The sequence below is a fragment of the Salmo trutta genome, chromosome 31 (genome assembly GCF_901001165.1).
Source record: "Salmo trutta chromosome 31, fSalTru1.1, whole genome shotgun sequence".
NCBI classification, from domain to species: domain Eukaryota; kingdom Metazoa; phylum Chordata; class Actinopteri; order Salmoniformes; family Salmonidae; genus Salmo; species Salmo trutta.
The window spans coordinates 32,553,510-32,581,121 of NC_042987.1; the positions used below are offsets into that span (position 1 = coordinate 32,553,510).

Consider the following 27,612-nt stretch of genomic DNA (forward strand, 5'->3'; position numbering starts at 1 on the left):
TCGAGGCTGTAATCGCTGCCAAATGTGCTTCAACAAAGTACTGAGTAAAGGGTCTGAATACCTATGCAAATGTTATATTTCAGTTTAAAAAAATTATTATTCTAAACCTGGTTTTGCTTTGTCATTATGGGGTATTGTGTGTAGATTGATGAAGGAAAAAAAGCAATTTAATCAACTTTAGAATAAGAATGTAACGTAACAAAATGTGGAAAAAGTCAAGGGGTCTAAATACTTTCCGAATGCACCGTACATTTGAATGGGGCTAGCGAACAGCTGGGCTAAACAATACTACATCTCTATGGCAATGGCTAATGGTTGACCGCTAACGGTTAGGACTGTTTGGCTAGCAATTTATTTGATGAGGCAAAAAGTAGGAAATTACTTAATAACATGTAAGCATATAAAAACATACAGGAACGTAAATACGTACAGATGGTGCCAGCTTAAGGGCTATCAAATACAGGATGAAGGTATGAACATTTTAAATATAGAAATGGTGAACTTTTAGGTAACAACAACCAACTGCTATCTGGATTCTTCATCTTCTCCCATCGCAAGCACAGGAAGTGCAGCAGGATGCTGGATTCAACTCTGAGCCGGATCCTGGATGTAACTGTGAGCTTGATGTCACTCTGATTTGGATACTGGATGTAACTAAAGCTGGATGCTGGATGTAACTCTGAGCTGGATGCTATACTGTATGTTACATCCAGCTCAGAGTTACATCCCCTACTGTCTTCTCCCATAGTGAGCACAGGAAATGCAGCTACAAGCTTCAATTTAAAGACAGTCCACTAAAGGGAATAAAACGTCATTATATGGTCCATGACACCATTACTATTGCTCTCTACACCCTCAGACTTCCTCTGAATAAATATTGTGTTAATTTAATAAAGTACATAGAAATATTACATTTTTGGAATCCTGCTAATGACGATTGAACGTTCATACTCCTAGATAAACATTTTCAAATAGGACCAACAGTAAATCTAACAGTGAATCTAAAACACCAAACAGTATAAATAACAGTATAAAAAAATTACATACACAATAACATGACAAATCACCATGAAACATTATCATGGAACCAGTCCATACAACTATAAACACTACTAAAATAGTCCATCAAATATCCCCATGAATGCCTCCACTTCCTTGCTGTAATCCTCTCCCTGGAGCCTGCAATGATGAAGATTAATGCCGTCTGTCAATGATATAAAGTTAATTCATAATCATGATTTCAATTAGTATGTATGAAAAAAGTTAAGAAAATGAAGTATTATTTCTCGATAGTCCCTCCTTACCTTTTGCCAGTCACATTGTCATTGTTTGGGATAGTCGTCTTTGAGAAGAAATCAAACCGTTCTCCCAGGGGGGGCAAGCTGGTGTCAGTCTGTTTTGGGTAGGAGGGTGGTGTTTTCATGGGGGGCTCACTGAATGTCCTCTGCAGAGGGCAAAGATGTGTGTTTCAGACTACTTTTCAAATGTGTACTGAAACAAATGGGCTGCTAAACCTAAAACATAACATTGCTATCCCCTGCTATCTTTGATTTCAAAGCAGGTGAATTGTGTGATAAAAGGTAACTTTTCATTCTACACTCAGTGGCCAGTTTATTAGGTACACCCATCTAGTACTGGGTCGGACCCCTGTTTTACTCCAGAATAGCCTGAATTCTTTGGGGCATGGATTCTACAAGGTATTGCGTTCAAACTTTGCTCAATTGGTATCAAGGGACCGAAGGTGTGCCAGGAAAACATTCCCCGCACTATTACGCCATTGGGCAGGATGGGTCCATGGACTCATGCTGCTTACGCCAACTCCTGACTCTGCCATCAGCACGACGCAACAAGAACCAGGATTCGTCAGACCAGGCAATGTTTTTCCACTCGTCAATTGTCCAGTGTTGGTGATCATGTGCCCACTGGACCCACTTCTTGTTATTTTTAGCTGATAGGAGTGGAACCCGGTGTGGTTGTCTGCTGCAATAGCCCATCCGTGACAAGTACAGCTGAGTTGTGTGTTCCAAGATGCCGTTCTGCACACCACTGTTGTACCACGCCGTTATTTGCTGATTCTTTCCCTTCTCCTTCGACCTCTCATAAACGAGCTGTTTTCACCAACAGGACTGCCGCTGACTGGATGTTTTTTGTTTGTCGCACCATTCTCGGTAAACCCTAGACACAGTTGTGCGTGAATAGCCAAGGAGGCCGGCCGTTTCTAATACTGGAACCGGCGCGCCTGGCACCGCCGATCCTACCACTCTCAAAGTCGCTTAGGTCACTTGTTTTGCCCATTCTAACATTCAATCAAACAGTAACTGAATGCTTTGATGCCTGTCTTTCTGCTTTATATAGCAAGCCACGGCCACGTGACTCAGTCTGTAGGAGCAAACCATTTTTGTGAACAGATAAACCTAATAAACAAGACTCTGATTGTATATAAGAACAGAAGCCTTGGCTTTGTCTGCTGTCAGTTTCATGTTGACCTCAGATCCAGCATTGAGATAAAGTCAACTGATACTATGGGTAGATAGTAACTCACTGTGGCCTTGTTGTCAGAGTGGCTCCAGCTAGCAGTACCTTGGGGGTTGTGTGGTCTGACTGGGAGAGTAGTAACTGGTATCTGAGAAACAACTGGGGAGGTCGACCTGAGACACACAAATCATTACATAACATTGATAATCAATTGCTCAGGGTCACATTTATCAAGTATTTGCAACAGTACCAAGTTCCTTCCTACTGACGTCTCTTCAACCAGAAACCAGTTTTGCTCGCTGGGATAGACTATAGATATTTCATTCAGTGAAATGACAGGGGTTTGACAGCTTGTGGAACTGTGAAGTCCTAGTTTGTTACGAGCTGAGCTCACCTGAGTGGGGAATTAGATGTAGTGAAGCGGGGTTTGGGCAGTAAGCAAGTGGATGGTAGTGGTGTGGAGTTTCCTGAAAACATCAATACATTTAACTATTAAATCATTTGCCCCACTGAAAAAGAATGAACAAAAAAAATGACATTTTTAATATTGATATGTTCAAAAATGGCTCCCTCTTAGAATACCTTTTGGCCTATCACAGTCCAGGTCCACCCCTTTAGTTTTAGCAACAGTGGTGCATGGCTTCTCGTTGGAGTGCACCAAGTTGTCGTCGTCAAAATCGTCCCACTCGTCTCCCAGGTCAAAGGTCACGCTGGGGGTGATTGACGATGAGAAGCAACCACTGTCGTCGGTCAAGTCTACAATGGAACTCGGAGAAAAAGACCTGCTCTGGTTTTGGGGGGTACTGTTACCCCTGCTCTGGGTTTGGGTGATGCTTTGACTCGGAGGGTAACTCCTGCTCTGGCTCTGGGGGGGGCTGTGGCTCTGAGGGTAACTCCTGCTTTGGGGGGTGCTGTGACTCTGAGGGTAACATCTGCTCTGGCTCTGAGAGATACTTTGGGAGTAACCCCTGCTCTCGGGTGTGCAATTACTCTGAGGGAAACCCCTGCTTTGGGGGGTGCTGTGACTCTGAGGGTAAACCCTGCTCTGGGTCTGGGGGGTGCTGTGACTCTGAGGGTAACCCCTGCTCTGGCGGGTGCTGTGGCTCTGAGGGTAACACCTGCTCTGGCTTTGCGGGGTGCTTTGGGGGGTGCTTTTGCTGAGGGATCTTCCATCGTAGGCATTGGGCTTCCTCCACATTGAAGTGCCTTAAAACAAAAATATGGATTGGTTATGATTGTGAGAACACGTTATTGTCCGTTTGCAGTAAATTTGAAGGAAGTAGTCTACTAGAAAATAATCTGTGTGTAAATTTTATTGAATCTACAATAGGTCTATTTCATGGAATCGTGGGATATAACAGCTTAAAAAACAACAACAAAAACAGTATGACATAGGTTTTTTTTTGTAACTGAGACGTCCTACTTTGTAACTCCGTAAGGGTTTGAAGTTGAACAGGTGGTGGTTCCAAATCTCCCTTTGTCTGAGATATGTCTTCCAGGTAGTCATTATACTCTGTAGAGACACACATATGTTCAGTTACTCCTCTCAAGTGTCCATTTAGCACCATTTCACTACCACACTGCTGTATTGAAGGTGAATGGAGTTAGAAGCCTCTAGAAGCATTTCGATACTAAACATACCATGGCCATAGGTCACAACATAAGCCATCTCTTGGGGTGTTGCAAAGTCGTCAGCTGAATCTACACTCTGTGGTCTCGCCAAAGCGCCATACTGGTTACCTTCATACCTTCAAAACAAGTTAAGAAAAGATTTGGAATGTGTCAGATACAGTTTGGATTAGTAATCAATTAACTCCAAGCTAATTATGTTTTGGGTAAATGTTTTGGGTAAAGGAGGGTACGTACCTGGAAGAAGCAGGTAGGATTGGCTTAGGTGAATAAGAGAACTGCTGCATGTTCGCAGCTCCCATCCCGCCATTCATTCTCATCTAAAGGAACCAGCAACAGGCAGATGAAATATGAATTCAGGTAAAAGTTCCTCGTTCAGTTAGTCGATGACAAATCAGCAAATGATCATGAAACACGTGTCAATCGTCTTTAACTTCAATGCATGATTTATGTGACAGTATGAATAAGTATTTTGTTTTGAGCCTCTCACTCTCTCTCTCTCTCAAATTAGAATGTTAGCCCAAAGGGGTTATATTTTAAACAACTGCTGCAGCTGTTGTCAGTTGTTCTCCCACCTTGAGGCGTTTGACTGGTGTCTCCATCAGTGTGTCACTCCTGGTCTTCAGGTCTTGGAGGTAGGAGGTGAAACTCGAATTCTGATTCATCTGCCTTTTCAGAACCCCCGGCACTCCATTTTTACCTGGGAAACAGATAGGAGGAAATTGAAAAAACAATGTAATCATTTGTGAATAAACAATTTTAATGATTCTAAGTGTCAATTGAGCAATGGAGAGTTTGAGGACAAAAAACATGACTCACAGCAGTCGTGGCCACAATGATCCTTGTTTTTGCATAAGTGGTTACATTGTCTTTTGCCTGGATCTGATTGTGAGGAACCTGTATTTCAGTGAGGGAAAAAAAGATAACGGAAGTTGGAACAGTCTTTGTGAGTCCACAAGTACAACTTAGCAATAGCTCAAAGTATACAAATGTAAGGTATTGAATAAGTCTACCCTTTTCTGTGGCACATGTGGATGTGGAGTTTCTTTTCTGTGTTTCCTGAGCTGTTGGCTGTGTTCTCTGTGTTGCACCCTGTGATCTCTGAGCATTAGCCTGTGCTTGCTGCACGGTGTTATGTTGCTCAGGTGTGCGTGATTCAGCTCCGTACCTCTTCGGTCCAGAGAAGAAGGGACTAAACTTCTGTTGAATGTCCAACCCCACTGAAGAGAGGAAGATCTCAATGTACTTAATAGAATATATTCTTACTTTTAATAAATCTCAATTAAACAATTCCACTCTACTTAAACTGCCTTTTACAAGTTTGAAGCAGTTTGTAGAAATGTATTTGAACACAAATCTATAATAAAAGTGAGAGAAAAATGTCCTGATAGTTAGCTGCCTGACCGTATTCTGAGCTGACCAGATTCACATTGATATCCTCTCCTTTGGAGGCTTTCGCAACTTCGATCTTCTTTGACCAGCTTCCTGACTTCAACAGCATCAAGTCTCTGGAGGAACACACAACACAGTCACTCTCCATTTCATCACTCTTTCTCTTTCTTGGTCTTGCTCTCTTTCTTTCACTGTTTTCCCTGTCTGAGTGTATGACGGTAACACATTACCTAAAGCCTGCAGGCAGGAATCATCAACTAGATTCAGCCGCGGGACGATTTTCTTTCTTGAGCGAATGGTCAGGGGTCCGGAACATAATTAAGCAATAAGGCCCAAAGGCGGTGTGGTATACAGTAATGGAAAAAAGTATTTAATCCCCTGCTGATTTTGTACGTTTGCCCACTGACAAAGAAATTATCAGTCTATAATTTTAATGGTAGGTTTATTTGAATAGTGAGAGACAGAATAACAACTAAAAAATCCAGAAAAACGCATGTCAAAAATGTTATAAATTGATTTGCATTTTAATGAGGGAAATAAGTATTTGACCCCCTCTCAATCAGAAAGATTGAGATTAGGAGCACACTCTTAAAGGGAGTGCTCCTAATCTCAGTTTGTTACCTGTATAAAAGACACCTGTCCACAGAAGCACTCAATCAATCAGGTTCCAAACTCTCCACCATGGCCAAGACCAAAGAGCTCTCCAAGGATGTCAGGGACAAGATTGTAGACCTACACAAGGCTGGAATGGGCTACAAGACCATCGCCAAGCAGCTTGGTGAGAAGGTGACAACAGTTGGTGCGATTATTCGCAAATGGAAGAAACACAAAAGAACTGTCAATCTCCCTCGGCCTGGGGCTCCATGCAAGATCTCACCTCGTGGAGTTGCAATGATCATGAGAACGGTGAGGAATCAGCCCAGAACTACACGGGAGGATCTTGTCAATGATCTCAAGGCAGCTGGGACCATAGTCACCAAGAAAACAATTGGTAACACACTACGCCGTGAAGGACTGAAATCCTGCAGCGCCCGCAAGGTCCCCCTGCTCAAGAAAGCACATATTCATGCCCATCTGAAGTTTGCCAATGAACATCTGAATGATTCAGAGGACAACTGGGTGAAAGTGTTGTGGTCAGATGAGACCAAAATGGAGCTCATTGGCATCAACTCAACTCGCCGTGTTTGGAGGAGGAGGAATGCTGCGTATGACCCCAAGAACACCATCCCCACCGTCAAACATGGAGGTGGAAACATTATGCTTTGGGGGTGTTTTTCTGCTAAGGGGACAGGACAACTTCACCGCATCAAAGGGACGATGGACGGGGCCATGTACCGTCAAATCTTGGGTGAGAACCTCCTTCCCTCAGCCAGGGCATTGAAAATGGGTCGTGGATGGGTATTCCAGCATGACAATAACCCAAAACACACGGCCAAGGCAACAAAGGAGTGGCCCAAGAAGAAGCACATTACGGTCCTGGAGTGGCCTAGCCAGTCTCCAGACCTTAATCCCATAGAAAATCTGTGGAGGGAGCTGAAGGTTCGAGTTGCCAAACGTCAGCCTCAAAACCTTAATGACTTGGAGAAGATCTGCAAAGAGTAGTGGGACAAAATCCCTCCTGAGATGTGTGCAAACCTGGTGACCAACTACAAGAAACGTCTGACCTCTGTGATTGCCAACAAGGGTTTTGCCACCAAGTATTAAGTCATGTTTTGCAGAAGGGTGAAATACATATTTCCCTCATTAAAATGCAAATCATTTTATAACATTTTTGACATGCGTTTTTCAGGATTTTTTTGTTGTTATTCTGTCTCTCACTGTTCAAATAAACCTACCATTAAAATTATAGACTGATCATTTCTTTGTCAGTGGGCAAACGTACAAAATCAGCAGGGGATCAAATTATTTTTCCCCTCACTGTATGGCCAATATACCGCGCCAACGCAGAGTGCCTGGATACAGCCCTTTGCCGTGGTATATTGGCCATATACCACAAACCTCTGAGGTGCCTTGTTGCTATTATAACCTGGTTACCAACAAAATTAGCAGTAAAAATAACTGTTTTGTCATACCCGTGGTATACGGTCTGGTATACCACGGCTGTCAGCCAATCAGCATTTTAGACCGCAAATTGACTGCAAGAATCCCAAACAGATATGTATGATTGAAACATAATCATTTCAAACCTTGTTTACATTTGTATAAGATGATGTGTCTCTCTATTATGGGTGGGAATACCTGGAAAGGATTTCTTAAATTAAAACCACTTGCAGCTATTTCTTGGTGTTTTTACAGTGAAAACTCACAACAAAATTAACAGACATTAATATACAGTACCAGTCAAAAGTTTGGACACACCTACTCATTCAAGGGTTTTTCTTTATTTTTTACTATTTTCTACATTGTAGAATAACAGTGAAGACATCAAAACTGTGAAATAACACATATGGAATCATGTAGTCACCAAAAAAGTATTAAACAAATCAAAATATTTTAGATTTGAGATTCTTCAAAGTAACCAACCTTTGCCTTGATGACAGCTTTGCACACTTTCTCTCAACCAGCTTCACCTAGAATGCTTTTCCAACAGTCTTGAAGGAGTTCCTACATACGCTGAGCACTTGTTGGCTGCTTTTCCTTCACTCTGTGGTCCAACTCATCCCAAACCATATCAATTGGGTTGAGGTCGGGTGATTGTGGAGGTCAGGTCATCTGATGCAGCTCTCCTTCTTGGTCAAATAGCCCTTACACAGCCTGGAGGTGTGTTCGGTCATTGTCCTGTTGAAAAACGAATGATAGTCCCACTAAGAACAAACCAGATGGGATGGCGTATCGCTGCAGAATGCTGTGGTAGCCATGCTGGTTAAGAGTGCCTTGAATTCTAAATAAACCATAGACAGTGTCACCAGCAAACCACCCCCACACCATCTCCTCCATGCTTCACGGTGGGAACCACACATGCAGAGATCATCCATTTACCTACTCTGCGTCTCACAAAGACACAGCGATTGGAACCAAAAATCTAACATTTGGACTCATCAGACCAAAGGACAGATTTCCACCGGTCTAATGTCCATTGCTCGTGTTTCTTGGCCTAAGCAAGTCTCTTCTTCTTATTGGTGTCCTTTAGTAGTGGTTTCTTTTCAGCAATTCAACCAGGAAGGCCTGATTCACGCAGTCTCCTCTGAACAGTTGTTGTTGAGATGTGTCTGTTACTTGAACTCTGTGAAGCATTTATTTGGGCAGCAATTTCTGAGGCTGATAACTCTAATGAACTTATCCTCTGCAGCAGAGGTACCTCTGGGTCTTCCTTTCCTGTGGCGGTCCTCATGAGAGCCAGTTTCATCATAGCGCTGGATGGTTTTTGCGACTGCACTTGAAGAAACTTTCGAAGTTCTTGACATTTTCCGGACTGACTGACCTTCATGTCTTAAAGTAATGATGCACTGTCGTTTCTCTTTGCTTATTTGAGCTGTTCTTGCCGTAATATGGACTTGGCCTTTTACCAAATAGGTCCATCTTCTGTATACCACCCCTACCTTGTCACAACACAACTGACTGGCTCAAACGCATTAAGAAGGAAATAAATTCCACTATTTAACTTTTAACAAGACACACCTGTTAATTGAAATGCATTCCAGGTGACTACCTCATAAAGCTGGTTGAGAGAATGCCAAGAGTGTGCTGTCATCAAGGCAAAGGGTGGCTACTTTGAAGAATCTAAAATATTCCATGTGTTATTTCATAGGTTTGATGTCTTCACTATTATTCTACAATGTAGAAAATAGTAAAAAATAAAGAAAAACCCTTGAATGAATATTAGTATTTGTTTTGTTGCTTAAACTTGGGGGCCAAATAAAACCCCCCACGGGCCAATTTTGGCCCTTTGGGGAACCCTGCCTGCAGGTATAATGCTTTATAACTTGTTATCACATATGAACTTTTAAAACATCATACAATACGCTTTTAACAAGTTGTCTCTACCGGCAAGCTTTAGATAAAGTGTGTCTCTATGCATGTATCAGTCTGTGTGTGTGTGTGTGTGACTCGAAATGTCAGTCCTCCTTATCTTACGTGAGTTTTTGCAGGAAGACCACGTTGTTGTCACAGTCCCCGATGATCATGGTGACATAGTGGTGGTCAGGAGCAGTTCTCTTTGACAGCAGCTGTTCGTGGTTCTTCACGTTCACAGTCACGACAATCTCTGCGGTGGCGACGTTGTATCTTGGAAGCTAAAACGCGAGAAATAAAAAATGAAATCAAAGGTTGTTGGGGAGATGTATTAATTGATCAGTAATTGAAAAGATACTCAGCCATAATATTAAATGATATAAGTGGAAAAAATTCTGTTATGTCCCGACACCAAATATTGCTACAATGATTAATCTTAATCACCTTTTCCGTTCGAACAAAAATTAAACTAAAGCAAAGGTTTTTACCTGCTCCAAACGAACTTCATACTTGGGAAGATTGATGATAGCCTCTCTGATTTGGTTTCCGAATGGAGGATGTCTGTTGACGATCTAGACAGCAAATATTTGCATTTATTGTATGTGAAAGCACTTTGTGACGACTCTTGACGTAGAAAGGGGCTTTATGAATAACATTTGAAAGACTGATTTAATTGAAAGCCATGAAACTGCATTTTTGTTTCAGTGGGTGTGTCAATAAACCATGGAGAAATTGAAACAACAGGGTGTTTAAATGAATGACTTTGTTTGTTATAGTCATCTATAGAGGCTGCATGCTCACCAGCTCCAGTTCCCTGGCGTTGGTCTTCTCTATCTTATTGAAGGTGGTGAGCCCAGCGTTCACCATGGCGGCTGAAAGAGTCAACCCTGGAACAGATAGTCATTTGTGCCATTACAGACATATATAATTATATTATAAATAGAATCTCATTTATCATTTTAATGAATAAGCCTCATTATTCCATATACATTTCTAATTTAGCAGACTTACAGTAGTGAGTGCATACATTTTTGTACTGGTCCCCCACGGGACCAGTACAACCCGTGTGGCTCTACCAACTGAGCCACACGGGACCACTATATTTCTATGCTCACAGCAACTATACTACTTTAATTTGTCTAGGAATAAATCAGTTGGTCAATAGATTTCTTAAAAAGGGTCTCTGAACATAGTAACAGCATAGTAACCATTAACTACACATTTTCCACAAGCATTGACAGTATTTTCTTTGTCATGTTTCAATGTCTTCCTACCTATTTTCTCCAGCTGCTTTGAGACGTAAGGAGAGTCCTCCCACAGCTTGGCACTGAAGCACTTGGCCAGTATCAGGGAGTTGAGCAGAGCAGAGAAGCCTGTCTTGGAGCGCTGGTTTAGAAACTCTGCCAAACCTGGTTCGTAATCAAAACACATCTTGGATCAAAGAGTGTTTTTTCAAAGGAAGCTTGCTTATCAGACAAGGCTCAATGCAAACCATCTTCTACTATCAAAATGTTAAGTGATTGATGACTTACATCTGCTGATTCGGACTCCATTCCGGAAGATTCTACCAGTGTCTTGTGTGAGTCCAAACTCTTGGATTGGAATGGAGCCAAACTGGGCCTGAATCAAGCTGAGGTGAAAGACGGGTATAGTGGGAAAGAGACGAAGTTCAAGAAAATAATTTTGAGATTCACCCAAAGGGAATACATGGTGGCGTCAATGTCATCCTCCATCTTCTCATGTTGGTACACTGTACGGGCCTCTGCTTGACTTACCAGTTCACCTTCATCTCATTGTTTTTGATCTTTCCCTCCATGGGATACCTGGATAAAAAAGGCCAGATATGAGCATTTACATTTTTTGTATGTCACTTCACCTCTTCTTACAATGTATCATTGGATTGTACTCTAACCTGATTGTGATCCTGTTCTTGTCCTTGTTCAACGTGTTCAGAGTTCTCTTCTCGTTCACTCTCAGCTGCACGTCAGTGAACTCTTTGCCCTTCGCCATCAATTCTATCTGTTTGAAGAAGAGCCAGCTTCCATTTCAGTGGGATTCTCAATACAAAATCTACTCAACTCATCTAATTTCCTATGTAACAAACAACACAATACAGAAACTCAATAAAAACAGTGTATGTGCATATGAGAGATGCTACAGTGTTACCGTATTACTGTATACCTACCAGCTCAGGTAAGGTCTCAGTGCCAGTCACCTTGCTGAACTGCTTCATGGTGTCAAATGCCACACAGTACCTGGCCATCAACCTGCCTGCCTCTGTAGGGGATGAGCACAATTACACATGTCAAGAAAAGAACAGACTTGAGTACAACGGCTTTTCGATGCTGGAAAGCAAATGTAGGAGATATCTGTATTGAATAACAACAAACATGTACAGGGTTTGTTAGTTGTTGTACACTTCTGATTATAACTAATGAAACAAACAGTAAAAGGCCATAGTGGCCACGCAAAAACCAAAATGGGTTGCCTCTCTCAACCTGTAGCTTTGATGTTGACATCCTCATCCATGGAGACCAGACCAATGGAGGCCAGGGAGTTCAGGTTCTTCAGACAGAGCTCTGGAGCAGAGAGTATGGAGAGACATAATACAGTTAGTTACTACACGAACACATGATAGAGATGTTCTGTGTTTTCAGATACAAAGTCCATATTAACAAAGAAAACACAGGAATGCCACACCTTGCAATTTGGCTTCGATCCCACATCGGTCCAAGTCGGTGGAAAAACCTGCAACAAAAAGTATGGACAGTTGTTTTCTCACGTATGATGTGCCAATGTATGTCTGTGACATTTATGACGTTTGAGAAACTGTTGTAAGGATGTAGTGAGATATTCTAAGTACATGCTATTAACTGTACTATAATAAGCTAGCATCCATGTTAACAATCTAACTGTTAATACTGAAATAGCCTAGCACCCATACTGGGAATCTAACTGGTTAATAATGAAATAGCCTAGCATCCATGCTAATGATGTAGCTGACTACTGCTGAAATATATTGTTAGCATGGGTGCTAGGCTAACTGGTTAATATTGAAATAGATTGTTAGCATGGGTGCTAGGCTAACTCGTTCATACTGAAATAGTCGAGCATCCATGCTAACGATGTAGCTGACTGGTGCTGAAATAGACTATCATCCATGCTAACGATGCTAGCTAATGCTAATAATGACTGGGTGATGTCCAATCTGTGTGTACTTACCATAGTGTTTGGGGTTCTTCAGTGCTCTGATGTAGAGGAAGGTGGAGCGGATCCAGTCCAGGGCCATGTTGACGTCTGAGATGGTGTGGAGGACGATCTCAGCGTTCAGGTGCTCCACAAGGTGGGTGTGCAGGCTGTGGAGGACAAAAATACTTCAACCTCAATGTGAACCACAAAGTGTATGAAATCAAACAGAGATTTAAAGAAAGGTACCGGTTTATGTAGTCAAACAATCATCATCACAATGTACTGTATCATACAAATTAATGTAAAACCAATCATATAAGCTACACTCTGAAACAAGTGTTGTGGAACTTTGATTGACACTGTACAGTAGAAGTAACCCATCACTATACCTGCTCTCAATAATTTCTGCCCCATTCATGAACTGCATGTACTTGTCTTTGGTGTGAGTCTTGGTCATGATCACTGCGGTTGCTGACGTATCAAACTGGAGAGGAAAATAATTCAGAGTCAAACGCTTAAATCAAATCAATGGACCGTCCACTTTCAGTGACACTGCTGCCATGGATACAGTGCCTTGCAAACGTATTTAGACCCCTTGGTTACAAAGTGGGATTAAAACCGATTTAATTGCCATTTTTGTCAACAATCTACACAAAATACTCTGTAATGTCAAAGTGGAAGAAAACATTTACACTACTGTTCAAAATGTTTGGATCACTTAGAAATGTCCTTGTTTTTGAAAGAAAAGCATTTTTTTTGTCCATTAAAATAACATCAAATTGATCAGAAATACAGTGCAGATGTTAATGTTGTAAATGACTATTGTAGCTGGAAACGGCAGATTTTTAATGGAATATCTACATAGGCGTACAGAGGCCCATTATCAGTAACCATCACTCCTGTTTTTCAATGGCACGTTGTGTTAGCTAATCCAAGTTGATCCTTTTAAAAGGCTAATTGATCATTAGAAAACCCTTTCGCAATTATGTTAGCACAGCTGAAAACGGTTCTGATTAAAGAAGCAATAAAACTGGCTTTCTTTAGACTAGTTGAGTATCTGGAGAATCAGCATTTGTGGGTTCAATTACAGGCTCAAAATGGCCAGAAACAAAGAACTTTCTTCTGAAACTCGTCAGTCTATTCTGGTTCTGAGAAATGGAGGCTATTCCATGCGAGAAATTGCCAAGAAACTGAAGATCTCGTACAACGCTGTGTACAACGCCCTTCACAGAACAACTCAAACGGGCTCTAACCAGAATAGAAAGACGAGTGGGAGGCCCCGGTGCACAACTGAGCAAGAGAACAAGCACATTAGATAGTCTAGTTTGAGAAACAGACGCCTCACAAGTCCTCAACTGGCAGCTTCATTAAATAGTACCCGCAAAACACCAGTCTCAACGTCAACAGTGAAGAGGCGACTCCGAGATGCTGGTCTTCTAGGCAGAGTTCCTCTGTCCAGTGTCTGTGTTCTTTTGCCCATCTTAATCTTTTATTTTTATTGGCCAGTCTGAGATATGGCTTTTTCTTTGCAACTCTGCTTAGAAGGCCAGCGTCCCGGAGTCGCCTCTTCAATGATGACGTTGAGACTGGTGTTTTGCGGGTACTATTTAATGAAGCTGCCAGTTGAGGACTTGTGAGGCGTCTGTTTCTCAAACTAGACTATCTAATGTGCTTGTCCTCTTGCTCAGTTGTGCACCGGGGCCTCCCACTCGTCTTTCTATTCTGGTTAGAGCCCGTTTGAGTTGTTCTGTGAAGGGAGTTGTACACAGTTGTACACCAGAAACTGGGAGAGGAATTCACCTTTCAGCAGGACAATAACCTACAACATAAGGCCAAATCTACACAGGAGTTGCTTACCAAGAAGACAGGGAATGTTTTTGAGTGGCCAAGTTAAAGTTTTGACTTAAATCTGCTTGAATATCTATGGCAAAACTTGCTGTCTAGCCATGATCCCCAACACATTGACAGAGCTTGAAGAATTTTGAAAAGAATAATGGGCAAATATTGCACAATCCAGGTGTGCAAAGCTCTTATAGACTTACCCAAGAAGACTCACATCTGTAATTGATGCCAAATGTGTTTCTAATGTGTATTGACTCAGGGAGCTGAATACTTATGCAACGGCTATATTTTGTAGTTATACATTTTTCTTCCACTTTGACAGTGCATTTTGTGTAGATTGTTGACAAAAAATGACAACTCAATTATAATCCCACTTTGTAACACAATAAAATGAAGAAATCCAAGTGGTCTGAATACTTTTGCAAGGCACTGTATATTGTGAAAAAACTATGACTCGTTTTCTTATCCAATGCACTCAGATATGAAAATACAGAATGGGCACTGGCTACAAATCAAGCAAAACTAGCAGAAATGTCATAATGAACATAACACTTTGTAATTACCTAATTTCAACTAGTTTTTCCTAATGCATAGCAGGCAACTAGTTTTGCCCGCTGGGGCAGCAGGTAGCCTAGTGGTTAAAGCATTGGGCCAGTAACCGAAAGGTTGCTAGATCGAGCTGACAAGGCAAAAATGTGTCGTTCTACCCCTGAACAAGGCAGTTAACCCACTGTTCCTAGGCCATCATTGTAAATAAGAATTTGTTCTTAACTGACTTGCCTAGTTAAATAAAGGTAAAATATAAAAATAGGAGCTGGTTTTGGACTATGATTTGTATCCTGTGGTGCTAAGGATGCTGGGACTAGAGGGCGTGTCTATAATCTGTACCTGTGGCCGGCCTGCTCGGCCAATCATCTGCAGCATGTCGGCGTCGCTGTACTCCTTGCAGGCGCCCCCGATGTAGTGCATGGTGGACTTGATCACCACCAGGTGGGCTGGTAGGTTCACCCCCATCGCCAGAGTACTGGTTGTAACTAAGAAACCACATACAGTGAGGGAAAAAAGTATTTGATCCCCTGCTGATTTTGTACGTTTGCCCACTGACAAAGAAATGATCAGTCTATAATTTTAATGGTAGGTTTATTTGAACAGTGAGAGACAAAATAACAACAAAGAAATCCTGAAAAACGCATGTCAAAAATGTTATAAAAGGATTTGGATTTTAATGAGGGAAATAAGTATTTGACCCCTCTGCAAAACATGACTTAATACTTGGTGGCAAAACCCTTGTTGTCAATCACAGAGGTCAGACGTTTCTTGTAGTTGGTCACCAGGTTTGCACACATCTCAGGAGGGATTTTGTCCCACTCCTCTTTGCAGATCTTCTCCAAGTCATTAAGGTTTTGAGGCTGACGTTTGGCAACTCGAACCTTCAGCTCCCTCCACAGATTTTCTATGGGATTAAGGTCTGGAGACTGGCTAGGCCACTCCAGGACCTTAATGTGCTTCTTCTTGGGCCACTCCTTTGTTGCCTTGGCCGTGTGTCATTGTCATTGCCTTGGGTCATTGTCATGCTGGAATACCCATCCACGACCCATTTTCAATGCCCTGGCTGAGGGAAGGAGGTTCTCACCCAAGATTTGACGGTACATGGCCCCGTCCATCGTCCCTTTGATGCGGTGAAGTTGTCCTGTCCCCTTAGCAGAAAAACACCCCCAAAGCATAATGTTTCCACCTCCATGTTTGACGGTGGGGATGGTGTTCTTGGGGTCATACGCAGCATTCCTCCTGCTCCAAACACGACGAGTTGAGTTGATGCCAAAGAGCTCCATTTTGGGCTCATCTGACCACAACACTTTCACCCAGTTGTCCTCTGAATCATTCAGATGTTCATTGGCAAACTTCAGATGGGCATGTATATGTGCTTTCTTGAGCAGGGGACCTTGCGGGCGCTGCAGGATTTTAGTCCTTCACGGCGTAGTGTGTTACCAATTGTTTTCTTGGTGACTATGGTCCCAGCTGCCTTGAGATCATTGACAAGATCCTCCCGTGTAGTTCTGGGCTGATTCCTCACCGTTCTCATGATCATTGCAACTCCAAGAGGTGAGATCTTGCATGGAGCCCCAGGCCGAGGGAGATTGACAGTTCTTTTGTGTTTCTTCCATTTGCGAATAATCGCACCAACTGTTGTCACCTCACCAAACTGCTTGGCGATGGTCTTGTAGCCCATTCCAGCCTTGTGTAGGTCTACAATCTTGTCCCTGACATCCTTGGAGAGCTCTTTGGTCTTGGCCATGGTGGAGAGTTTGGAATCTGATTGATTGATTGCTTCTGTGGACAGGTGTCTTTTATACAGGTAACAAACTGAGATTAGGAGCACTCCCTTTAAGAGTGTGCTCCTAATCTCAGCTCGTTACCTGTATAAAAGACACCTGGGAGCCAGAAATCTTTCTGATTGAGAGGGGGTCAAATACTTATTTCCCTCATTAAAATGCAAATCAATTTATAACATTTTTGACATGCGTTTTTCTGGATTATTTCTCTCACTGTTCAAATAAACCTACCATTAAAATTATAGACTGATCATTTCTTTGTCAGTGGGCAAACGTACAAAATCAGCAGGGGTTCAAATACTTTTTTCCCTCACTGTACACTGCCTTCAGAAAGTATTCATATCCCTTGACAGCCTGAATTCAAAATGATTTAAAAAAAAAAAATACCCTCACCCATCTACACACAATACCCCATTAATGACAAGTAAAAACATGGCTTTTTTGCGCACATTTATTGAAAATGAAATACAGAAATATCTAAGTTAGATAAGTATTCACACCCCCGAGTGAATACTTTGTAGAAGCACCTTTGGCGGCGATTACAGCTTTGAGTGGTAGTGGGTATGTCTGTATCAGCTTTGCACATTTATGCTACCTGGAATTAGTGCATAAGCCATAGCTTTAGGGCCTAACTGTACACACGCTAAATAGCCTACACAGCCAATTGCCAAATAATGGTTTTGGGAACGAGCAAAAAAAGTGAACTTCAATCCACAGAGGCAAAAACAAAACGAAGCACTAAATGTAGGCAAAATTTGGACTTGTGAAGAAATAAGATTTATTTATTTCTGCATCTTGAGAGAATGCAATGCTCAGTTAGATACCATATGTAGAGGTGCTCTCTTCATAAAAGTTGACAGTATTTCAACCATATTAAATATGCATCGAAGCCGAAACTGAAATCTTATCAGAAACACGTTGGGTTGTTTTCACAGCATTATTTCCCCTTACAACCGGTCAAACTGATGTAATTTGGACATTTCGCACATTAAATCTTTCCTGTGTTTCTTTGTTGTTGTATTTTCTCCCCAGTCCCTAAATGTCTTTGCTCTGCGAAAGATGACAGAAAACTTTACCGATGTCAGCTAGATAGAATGAATGCTTCAATCGATCTATGACATTATTCTGGTGAGCAAGGGTTTATTTAGTCTTCTAGGGCAACATATAATGACAGAAGAGAAGCTGCATGTATCTAATTACAGCCAAGTTGACTAACAAATAGCCTTACAAAATGTTGCCAATTATAAGCAGAAATATCTAAATCAGGCAACAACAAAAAATCCTGCACCCCGTCAAAAAATGTGTTCTGTCGTCTTTGACTGTAGCCTATAGGGCATCAGATTTTCACTTTACCACATATACACTATATATACAAAAGTATGTGGACACCCCTTCAAATTAGGGGATACGGCTATTTCAGCCACACCCGTTGCTGACAGGTATATAAAGTTGAGCACACAGCCATGCAATCTCCATAAACAAACATTGGCAGGAGAATGGCCTTACTGAAGAGCTCGATGACTTTCAATGTGGCACCGTCATAGGATGCCCCTGTTCCAACAAGTCAGTTCCTCAAATTTCTGCACTGCTCGAGCTGCCCGGTCAACTGTAAGTGCTGTTATTGTGTATTGGAAACGTCAAGGAGTAACAATGGCTCAGCACCAAAGTGGTCTGTCATAGGTTGCGACACTCACTACCGAGTTCCAAACTGCCTCTGGAAGCAACTTCAGCACAATAACTGTTCATCGGAGCTTCATGAAATGGGTTTCCATTGCCAAGCAGCCGCACACAAACATAAGATCACCATGCGCAATGCCAAGCGGCGCCTGGAGGGGTGTAAAGCTCGCCACCATCAGATCTGGAGCAGTGGAAACGCGTTCTCTGGAGTGATGAATCACGGTTCACCATTTTATTTTATTTCACCTTTATTTAACCAGGTAGGCTAGTTGAGAACAAGTTCTCATTTGCAACCGCGACCTGGCCAAGATAAAGCATAGCAAATCGACACATACAACAACACAGAGTTACACATGGAATAAACAAAACACACAGTCAATAATACCATCTGGCAGTCCGACGGACGAATCTGAGTTTGGCGGATGCCAAGAGAATGCTACCTGCCCCAATGCATAGTGCCAACTGTACATTTTGGATGATGAGGAATAATGGTCTGAGGCTGTTTTTCATGGATAGGGCTAGGCCCTTTACTTCCAGTAAAGGGAAATCTTAACGCTACAGCATACAATGACATTCTAGACTATTCTGTGCTTCCAACTTTGTGGGAAAAGTTTGGGGAAGGCCCTTTCCTGTTTCAGCATTACAATGCCCCCCCGTGCACAAAGCGAGGTCCATACAGAAATGGTTTGTCGAGATCGGTGTGGAAGAACTTGACTGGCCTACACAGAGCCCTGACCTCATCGAACACCTTTGTGATGAATTGGAACGCCGACTGCGAGCCAGGCCTAATCGCCCAACATCAGTGCCCGACCTCAATAATGCTCTTGTGGACACAAAGAACAATGAGTAGATTTAGATAGCGGGAATCGATGAAGGGTTGATTGATGCAGTTGAAATTAATAATTTGTATTTACTAAAAATAGTCAAGTAACCTAAGATAACTTAAGAAATGTCATAAAGTTTGACGTTTTTGCAGAGGAGATTTTGCAACTGTCTAGGATGTTTGGTGCAGTATTTCTCAAGTGAAAAAATGTGCATGAGGACGAGTCGTCTTTCGTTGAATGACAACAGGCATTTAATTGAAGAAGCCCTACTGTTGACCAATTGCCGACGAGGGGTCGTAGACTTCAGCTACCGACCTCGGCTTGCCTCAAGAAAAAATGTTTGTCCGAACAGCTGAAAAAACCCTAGCCGAAGTCCAAACGAACAAATCGCCACAAAATGTCATCATTATATATGCACAAACTGTTTTGGCTGGGAAGCATGCGGACGGCTTTACATGCTGAACACACCGCTCTCGTCGCGTGCATTGCAAAATAAACGTACACATACAGGTTATTCAATCATTGCACACACACTGCTCGAGCGTCAGCGTAGCCAGGCACTAAAATAGAACTTGCTTCTATTTGTGACGCTCAACATGCTGCAAGTCCTGTTTCTCCCATCTCCTCATTGGTTTTTAGGAGCATATACCCACGTGGGTGATTGAAAGCTGAACTGAGGTCCACACTCCAGTCCCATCGGTAGTTGTAATGCACCTTAAAGTTGGTTGCCAACCGCCATATAAAGTCCAAAGAAAAAGAAGCCTGAAGGAAGGAGGAGAGATGACGAGAAACAAATTTGATTTACCGTTTTATCTGTGGATTAATTGTCAGAGTAAAGGACCTTGTGCATTTCAACCTGTGTGTCCTGATCGCGTCTGGTGTGGGTGAACAAAATCTACTTGTGCGCGATTGTGGTTTGGTCAGCGTGTTAGGGCTCAGATACACCAATAGCATTTGCTGGACGAGTGTACTTAGCACCTCTGAACTTGATTTGCGAACTGTGAGAAATGTCAGCAGTCAGACATCTATAGCGAGTGGTCCAACATGCTGACCAGACCGCTCGTGCGCATGTTGATTTTGTCCACCCACACCAGACGCGATCATGAGGTTGAAATATCAAAACAAACTCTGAACCAACTATATTAATTTGGGGGCAGGTCGAAAAGCATTAAACTTTTATGGCAATTTAGCTAGCTAGCTTGCTGTTGCTAGCTAATTTGTCTTGGGATATAAACATTGGGTTGTTATTTTACATGAAACATTGGGTTGTTATTTTACCACATGGTCCTCTACTCCGACAATGAATCCACAGATAAAAGGGTAAACCGAGTTAGTTTCTAGTAATCTCTCCTCCTTCAGGCTTCTTCTTGTTCTTTGGACATTATATGGTGGTTGGCAACCAACTTTAAGGTGCATTACCACCACCAACTGGACTGGAGTGTGGACCTCAGTTCATCTTTCAATCACCCACGTTGGTATATGCTCCTAAAAACCAATGAGATGGGAGAGGCAGGACTTGCAGCACATCAAGCGTCAAAAATAGAACCAAGTTCTATTTTAGTGCCTGGCTACGTAGATGCCCGCTGATGCTCGAGCAGCGTGTGTGCAATGATTTAATAACTTGTATGTGTACATTGATTTTGCAACGCTCGCACACGCGACGCGAGCGGTGTGGTCAGCATGTAAAACGCATCTCGCTGAACGACGGGCAGACGAATGCTAGATCCACATTCGTTGCGATGTGTGATTGCCTTTACACAGTACAGGCAGGTCTCCCATGGTGAAGGTCCTAATGCTTACACAGTACAGGCAGGTCTCCCATGGTGAAGGCCTCTTCAATCACCTTCCTGTCTGACACGTCTACCCCGGCGTGGTGGAATCCAACCCCAAACGTCACCAGGTCTGGAATAGAGAAAACGCCGGGCTAGTGATTTCACATTCTAATGCAATAATAGTTATATTCAAATCAATGAGAAATGTTTGCCTACATGATACAAAAGAGAAGGAATATAAATTATTAACCCTAAATTATCCACCAACCTCTGAGTTTTGAGTCCAGGAGAGAGTTTGCATACTTCATCAACCTGCAAACAGAAGATTCCAACGATTCAATCAGATCAAACTAAACAGCAAGACATTTGTATTGAGTACCTGTACATCTGTAGAGAATAAAAAAGGTAAGTAGCTCAAACCTTTGTTTGTGCTCAATCCTCATGATGAACCTGGCATCCTTGGCCAGAACAGCGGCTGACTGCTGGACTCCTTTCCTTGTTGAGCAAAACTGTTTAAAAAAAATCCCATGTGTGAGCTATTAACATTGGCAATACTTACAAATATGGTGCTGGTCATGTCTACATTTCAGACACACAAAGAGAGTTCCTCACAACAAGAGTTGGTTTCTGGTCAGAGTAGGTCTGGATGATGTTGGCCATCTTGTAGTTGAGTGACAGGTCGAACTTGAACTCAGTCTGGTTGCTGCTGCAGGGGAAACCCAGTACTACTTTCCTCAGTTTTACAGGTCTGTGACTCTCATCCATCTCCAGACAAGTAGCAGGGCCTCTGTTGTCACACAGCCAGTCTGCTATCTGACATGTCAAACCATTGAACACAGTGAGGAGAGGGAATTTCTTTAAAAAATGCTCTGTTTAATGATAATTGGTAAATAGCAATACTTCCAAGAAGCCTCCTCCTCTCCTTCCCTATTTCCTATTCCCTTACTCTTTCTGAAGGAGACAGGACAGGAGAGATAAGAACAACATAACAATATATGGAGATCAGTGTAGGCTGAAGAGAGAACGGCTCATAATAATGGCTGGAATGGAGTCAATGGAATGGTATCAAATATGGTTTCCATGTTGGTTGATACCATTCCATTGACTCCATTCCAGCCGTTGCTATGAGCCGTCCTCCCCTCAGCAGCCTCCACTGATGGAAATCAGTGGTGTAAAGTACTTAAGTAAAAATACTTTAAAGCACTACTATATGTACTTTACTATTTATATTTTTGACTACTTTTACTTTACTACATTCCTTAAGAAAATATTGTACTTTTTACTTCATACATTTTCCTTGACACCCAAAAGTACTCGTTACATTTTGAATGCTTAGCAGGACAGGAAAAGATTCAAATTCACTCACTTATCAACCAAACATCCCTGGTCATCCTTACTGCCTCTGAACTTGTGGACTCACTAAACACACATGCTTCGTTTGTAAATTAGGTCTGAATGTTGGAGTGTGCCCCTGGCTTTCCATTAAAAAAAATAAAAAAATAAAAAACTTTTTTTTTTAAATGGTGCCATCTGGTTTGCTTAAAATAAGGAATTTGAAATTATTTATACTTTTACTTTTGATACTTAAATATATTTTAAACCAAATACTTTTAGACTTTTACTCAAGTAGTATTTTACTGGGTGTCTTTTACTTCTTATGTATAGAATCAATCTTTAGGATGTTTTTATCATAAATCTTCAATAATATTCCAACCGGACAATTCCTATGTCTTAAGAAATGAAAAGGAACTCAGCTCGCTCTCACAGCCACGCGCATGACTGAGCTCATGGCAATTTTCCAGACACCTGATTCCAATAGCACTTATTCTCTCCCTATTCACAGTAGAAGCATGAAACAACGTTCTAAAGACTGTTGAAATCTAGTGGAAGCCTTAGGAAGTGCAATATGACCCCATTCACACTGTATATTGGATACGCAATCACTTGAAAAACTACAAACTTCCTGGTTGGATTTTTCTCAGGTTTTCGCCTGCCATATGAGTTCTGTTATACTCACAGACATCATTCAAACAGTTTTAGAAACTTCAGAGTGTTTTCTATCCAAATCTACTAATAATATGCATATCCTAGCTTCTGGGCCTGAGTAGAAGGGAGTTTACTATGGGCGTGCTTTTCATCCGGACTACGAAATACTGCCCCCTAGCCCAAAGAGGTTAAAATAAGGAATTTGAAATTATTTATACTTTTACTTTTGATACTTATATATATTTCAAACCAAATACTTTTGACTTTTACTCAAGTAGTATTTTACTGGGTGTCTTTTACTTGAGTCATTTTCTATTAAGGTATCTTTACTTTTACTCAAGTATAAGAGTTGGGTACTTTTTCCACCACTGATGGAGATGCACGTATCAGAAAGGGAAAGAAGGACTATAGTGAAGGAAACCTCTTTAGAGTATTAGAATATGACCAAAGTGTGCCATCACCCCTCTTGGCCCCTCAGCCACTTACATCCTTGATATTGGGAATGGTGGCGGAGACAGCCACAAATCTCATGGAGAGGTCCTCCTGGGGGTTCTCTGCTGCACGGTAGGCATGGACCGCCTTCATCCTGCTCACCACCACCTCTAGTGTCGCTCCACGCGTAGTGTCCTTCACCACGTGCACCTAGAAACAGAGCCAAAATTGAGTATATTTAGTTGTCAATGAAACACATAACATAATACTAGACAGATATGCACTACTAAGTACAATGACAAATTAAGAAACAATAGAACACAATCAGTCTGTCCAAACTGTTTCAGAGTGTTATTTGACCAAGTCTACGGTTGCAGTGATACCTGAGGGAATTTTTAACAGAACATGAAGTAGCGACTTAGACATATTCACTGACCTCGTCAATAAGGAAAAGCCGGACCAACTGCAGCAGGCAGTTATCCCTCCACTTCCGGGTCATGCTGTCCCATTTTTCCTGGGAGGAACAGAGAAATGTGTCTGAGCTTTATCGAGAACTGGTTAATGAAGTGTTAAATTAACAGTTGGTCAGTTCATGTTTTTTTTAATGAATCTTCTAATGAATTATCTTGATATAACACAGTGCATCCACACACTCTCAAAACAAAAATGTATCTATTCTTGTATACCCAAGCCCTGTTTGCATGACAAACATGGGAATCCTGTCTGCTTGTTCTTCAATGGATGGTTGCTATGGTCACAGGATCAGCCACATCATTCTGCTACATATTACACAGAAACAAAATGGCTGCTAGTGACGTGCTTTAATGCAACATGCACACTGGGATACATTTTCACTTACAGGTGTGGTCATGATGATATGGGCGTCCTGAATCTCAAAGAAGTCGTCGATCTCTGTGTCTCCGGTCAGCTCCTTGCAGCTCAGGCCCAGAGGCTCGAATTTCTTCTTCCAGTCCTCAAAGCGCTGGCTGCATAGAGCTTTGATGGGGGCCACTAAAGAGAATAACATTAAATGAAATTTAATAAACAGTTTTCATTTAATAAATGCTTAAAATACAACATATACATTTTGAACACTTTGAAAGTGTGAATGTAATCAGGTCAAAAATGGCATGTGTTAGCTAGCTTAACCCATACAGTAGCTTTAACTGGCTCATGGTGTTTTAGATTGGCTGTTGATGTCTTAGTACATGTAATCTATTGCTTTGTAAAATGATACTAAGAAACGGATGGTCCTGATGTGACATTACTTACTATAAACAGCTTTGACGTTTCTCCAGGGCTCTGTGGTTTCCATCAGCAGGTGGATGATGGCCAACTCAAAGAGCACTGTCTTACCTGAACCAGTAGGAGCACAAGCCACAACATTCTTTCCTGTGTAAAGAACCTGCAAAAAGCATTTTGTTCCAAGAAATCAATCACAGATATTGTTTTGATGATAAAGGTTGAAGATTGAATAAAGTGTAGATGCACTTACATCGTCCAGGGCTTTGGATTGGACGTAGTTGAAGTAAGGGAACTCTTTGAAGACAGATCTGAATTTTCCATCTGTATTACTTTGATTAAGTATACAAACATATTCCAACTAAAATAGATTTGTGGATTTATTTAAGTTTAATGTATTTCAGCAGTAATTACTTGTGCTAAGGGTGAGAAAGGATACGGATTTCAGAGACTGGTCGGAGTATCCCAGGCCCAGAAGTACCTGATATGAAAGCAATAAATCTATTTATATTTCAATATCCAAACCAATTCCAGTCAAAATGGGAGATATTGGCCACCCCTAGTGGTAATTGTGAGCTATTACAGCCAAGAGGGCATTGGGTAGGGGTCACCTCGTTTCACCTCATCAAGCCCTAAAGAACAGTGACAGCTGCTGGCATGACCATTAAACCTGAGTACATTATTCAGCTACCACACAACACATCATATCAATATAATATAAATAAATATATAATATAAATAAATGTATATATATATATATATTCTATTCTGGTTAGTGACAGTTTGCGCTGTTCTGTTAGGTTATTGTCCTGCTGAAAGGTGAATTCCTCTCCCAGTTTCTGGTGTACAACTGTGTACAACTCCCTTAACAGAACAGCGCAAACTGGCACTAACCAGAATAGAAAGAGGAGTGGGAGGCCCTGGTGCACAACTGAGCAAGAACATTAGCATGTCTAGTTTGAGAAACAGATGCCTCACAAGTCCTCAACTGGCAGCTTCATTAAATAGCACCCGCAAAACACCAGTCTCAACGTCAACAGTGAAGAGGCGACTCCGGGATGCTGGTCTTCTAGGCAGAGTTCTTCTGTCCAGTGTCTGTTCTTTTGCCCATCTTAATCTTTTCTTTTTATTGGTCAGTCTGAGATATGGCTTTTTCTTTGCAACTCTGCTTAGAAGGCCAGCATCCCGGAGTCACCTCTTCACTGTACTATTTAATGAAGCTGCCAGTTGAGGACTTGTGAGGCGTCTGTTTCTCAAACTAGACACGCTAATGTACTTGTCCTCTTGCTCAGTTGTGCACCGGGTCCTCCCAGTCCTTTTTCTATCTGGTTAGAGCCAGTTTGCGTTGTTGTGTGAAGGGAGTAGTACACAGCGTTGTACGAGATCTTCAGTTTCTTGGCAATTTCTCGCATTGAATAGCCTCCATTTCTCAGAACAAGAATAGACTGACGAGTTTCAGAAGAAAGTTCTTTGTTTCTGGCCATTTTGAGCCTGTAATCGAACCCACAAATGCTGATGCTCCAGATACTCAACTAGTCTAAAGAACGCCATTTTAATTGCTTCTTTAAATCAGAACAACAGTTTTCAGCCGTATTAACATAATTGCAAAAGGGTTTTCTAATGATCAATTAGCCTTTTAAAATGATCAACTTGGATTAGCTAACACAACGTGCCATTGGAACACAGGAGTGATGGTTGCTGATAATGGGCCTCTGTACGCCTATGTAGATATTTCATTTTTTTTTTTAAATCAGTCGTTTCCAGCAGTAATAGTCATTTACAACATTAACAATGTCTACTGCATTTCTGATCAATTTGATGTTATTTTAATGGACAAAAAACTGTCTTTTCTTTCAAAAACCAGGACATTCTAAGTGACCCCAAACTTTTGAATGGTAGTATATATATATAATTTCTTTCTGTGCGGTACTACCTTGTATCTGAAGGGGCTGGGGTGTCATGGGGAGGACGTTAGCCCTCTTGGTTCCCTTGTCCGGTGTCTGCGGTGGGGGTCCCCGGGCTGCAGCCGGACCCAGCCCGCTGAGGGGGCTGGGGCCTGCTGCTGACTGGCTCGCCAGCCGAGGCTCTGTCGCCATGGAAACCTGGTTGAAGGTTTGCTGTGCTCTGGGTCTTGCCTGGCTGTGGTGGGTGTTCAAGTCTGCGCCACTGTTCAGCACCTGACCAATGAGAGGTTTGAACCATCTGTAACGAGAACAAGATGATTTCATTAACGGGCAGATAGATCATAAGTGCTTGCAGTAATATTCCACATATCATGATGTAACTAGTACAGCCATATCTTTGATAAAGAAGATTACATTTCAGACGGGCTTTGCCAAATGTACGATAAAGGGATTTTTATTTTATTTTTTACACTCATTACATTGCAAAACAATAGTATCTGAATAAGACACATGGTTGGAGGAAAAAAAAGACAGCAACTGACATTTACTATGTATTCTGAATGCAAAGTATACACACTCATTAGCTTAATTTGAATGGTTTACCTTCTCCGTACAGGTGGGCTTTGGCTGAAGTCCAGAGGAAAATGTCTCTGCTCCAGCGCTTGACCAGACTCCTGTGGGGTTTCAGTTCGACCTCTGCTGATCATTGTGGAATCCTGGGAATTGTTCATGAAGTCTTCCTGAGACCAGAGAGCACACCCGCCCTGGCGCTCAGGTTCTTTTCCTCCATCACTGGTAATCTGATTAAAATCTGTGTTCTTTGGTATGAAACCATCATTGCCGACTGTTCTTTTCAAAGGGGGAATGAATTTCTGAGAGAAACCTGCATTGGAGATGATAGAAGACATGATGATGTAATGACTGACAGGGACTGACATGACTTGAAACAAAATCCTGACTCCTA

The 27,612-nt window shown here is 41.8% G+C and overlaps 1 protein-coding gene across 1 annotated transcript; it reads right to left on the reverse strand.

The window, feature by feature from the left end:
* Positions 1-329: 329 nt before the first annotated feature.
* Positions 330-27,516, reverse strand: LOC115170001 (probable ATP-dependent DNA helicase HFM1). The gene is made up of 37 exons (XM_029726193.1): positions 27,252-27,516; positions 26,678-26,946; positions 25,184-25,225; positions 24,998-25,068; positions 24,775-24,907; positions 24,362-24,513; positions 23,939-24,016; positions 23,557-23,712; positions 21,697-21,897; positions 21,505-21,593; positions 21,353-21,396; positions 21,113-21,214; positions 15,367-15,512; positions 13,026-13,120; positions 12,670-12,803; positions 12,148-12,195; positions 11,946-12,026; positions 11,633-11,724; positions 11,360-11,466; positions 11,223-11,270; positions 10,980-11,077; positions 10,722-10,856; positions 10,249-10,334; positions 9,936-10,019; positions 9,571-9,728; positions 5,509-5,612; positions 5,118-5,324; positions 4,924-5,001; positions 4,680-4,804; positions 4,342-4,424; positions 4,117-4,223; positions 3,899-3,988; positions 3,058-3,681; positions 2,870-2,942; positions 2,543-2,648; positions 1,305-1,444; positions 330-1,179 (listed from the first exon to the last, which is right to left on the reverse strand). Exons 1-37 carry the CDS (start codon positions 27,377-27,379, stop codon positions 1,113-1,115), a joined length of 4,581 nt encoding a protein of 1,526 aa, XP_029582053.1. The 5' UTR covers positions 27,380-27,516; the 3' UTR covers positions 330-1,112.
* Positions 27,517-27,612: the final 96 nt, after the last annotated feature.

Bases quoted from the DNA above. Each gene is read 5' to 3' on its own strand.
- LOC115170001 (XM_029726193.1), bottom strand. From the start codon at position 27,379: ATGAACAATTCCCAGGATTCCACAATGATCAGCAGAGGTCGAACTGAA. The intron at 24,514-24,774 runs GTAAGTAATGTC...TATTCTCTTTAG, and splicing joins AAACGTCAAAGCTGTTTATA to TGGCCCCCATCAAAGCTCTA. The intron at 2,649-2,869 runs GTGAGCTCAGCT...TGTGTGTCTCAG, and splicing joins ACATCTAATTCCCCACTCAG to GTCGACCTCCCCAGTTGTTT.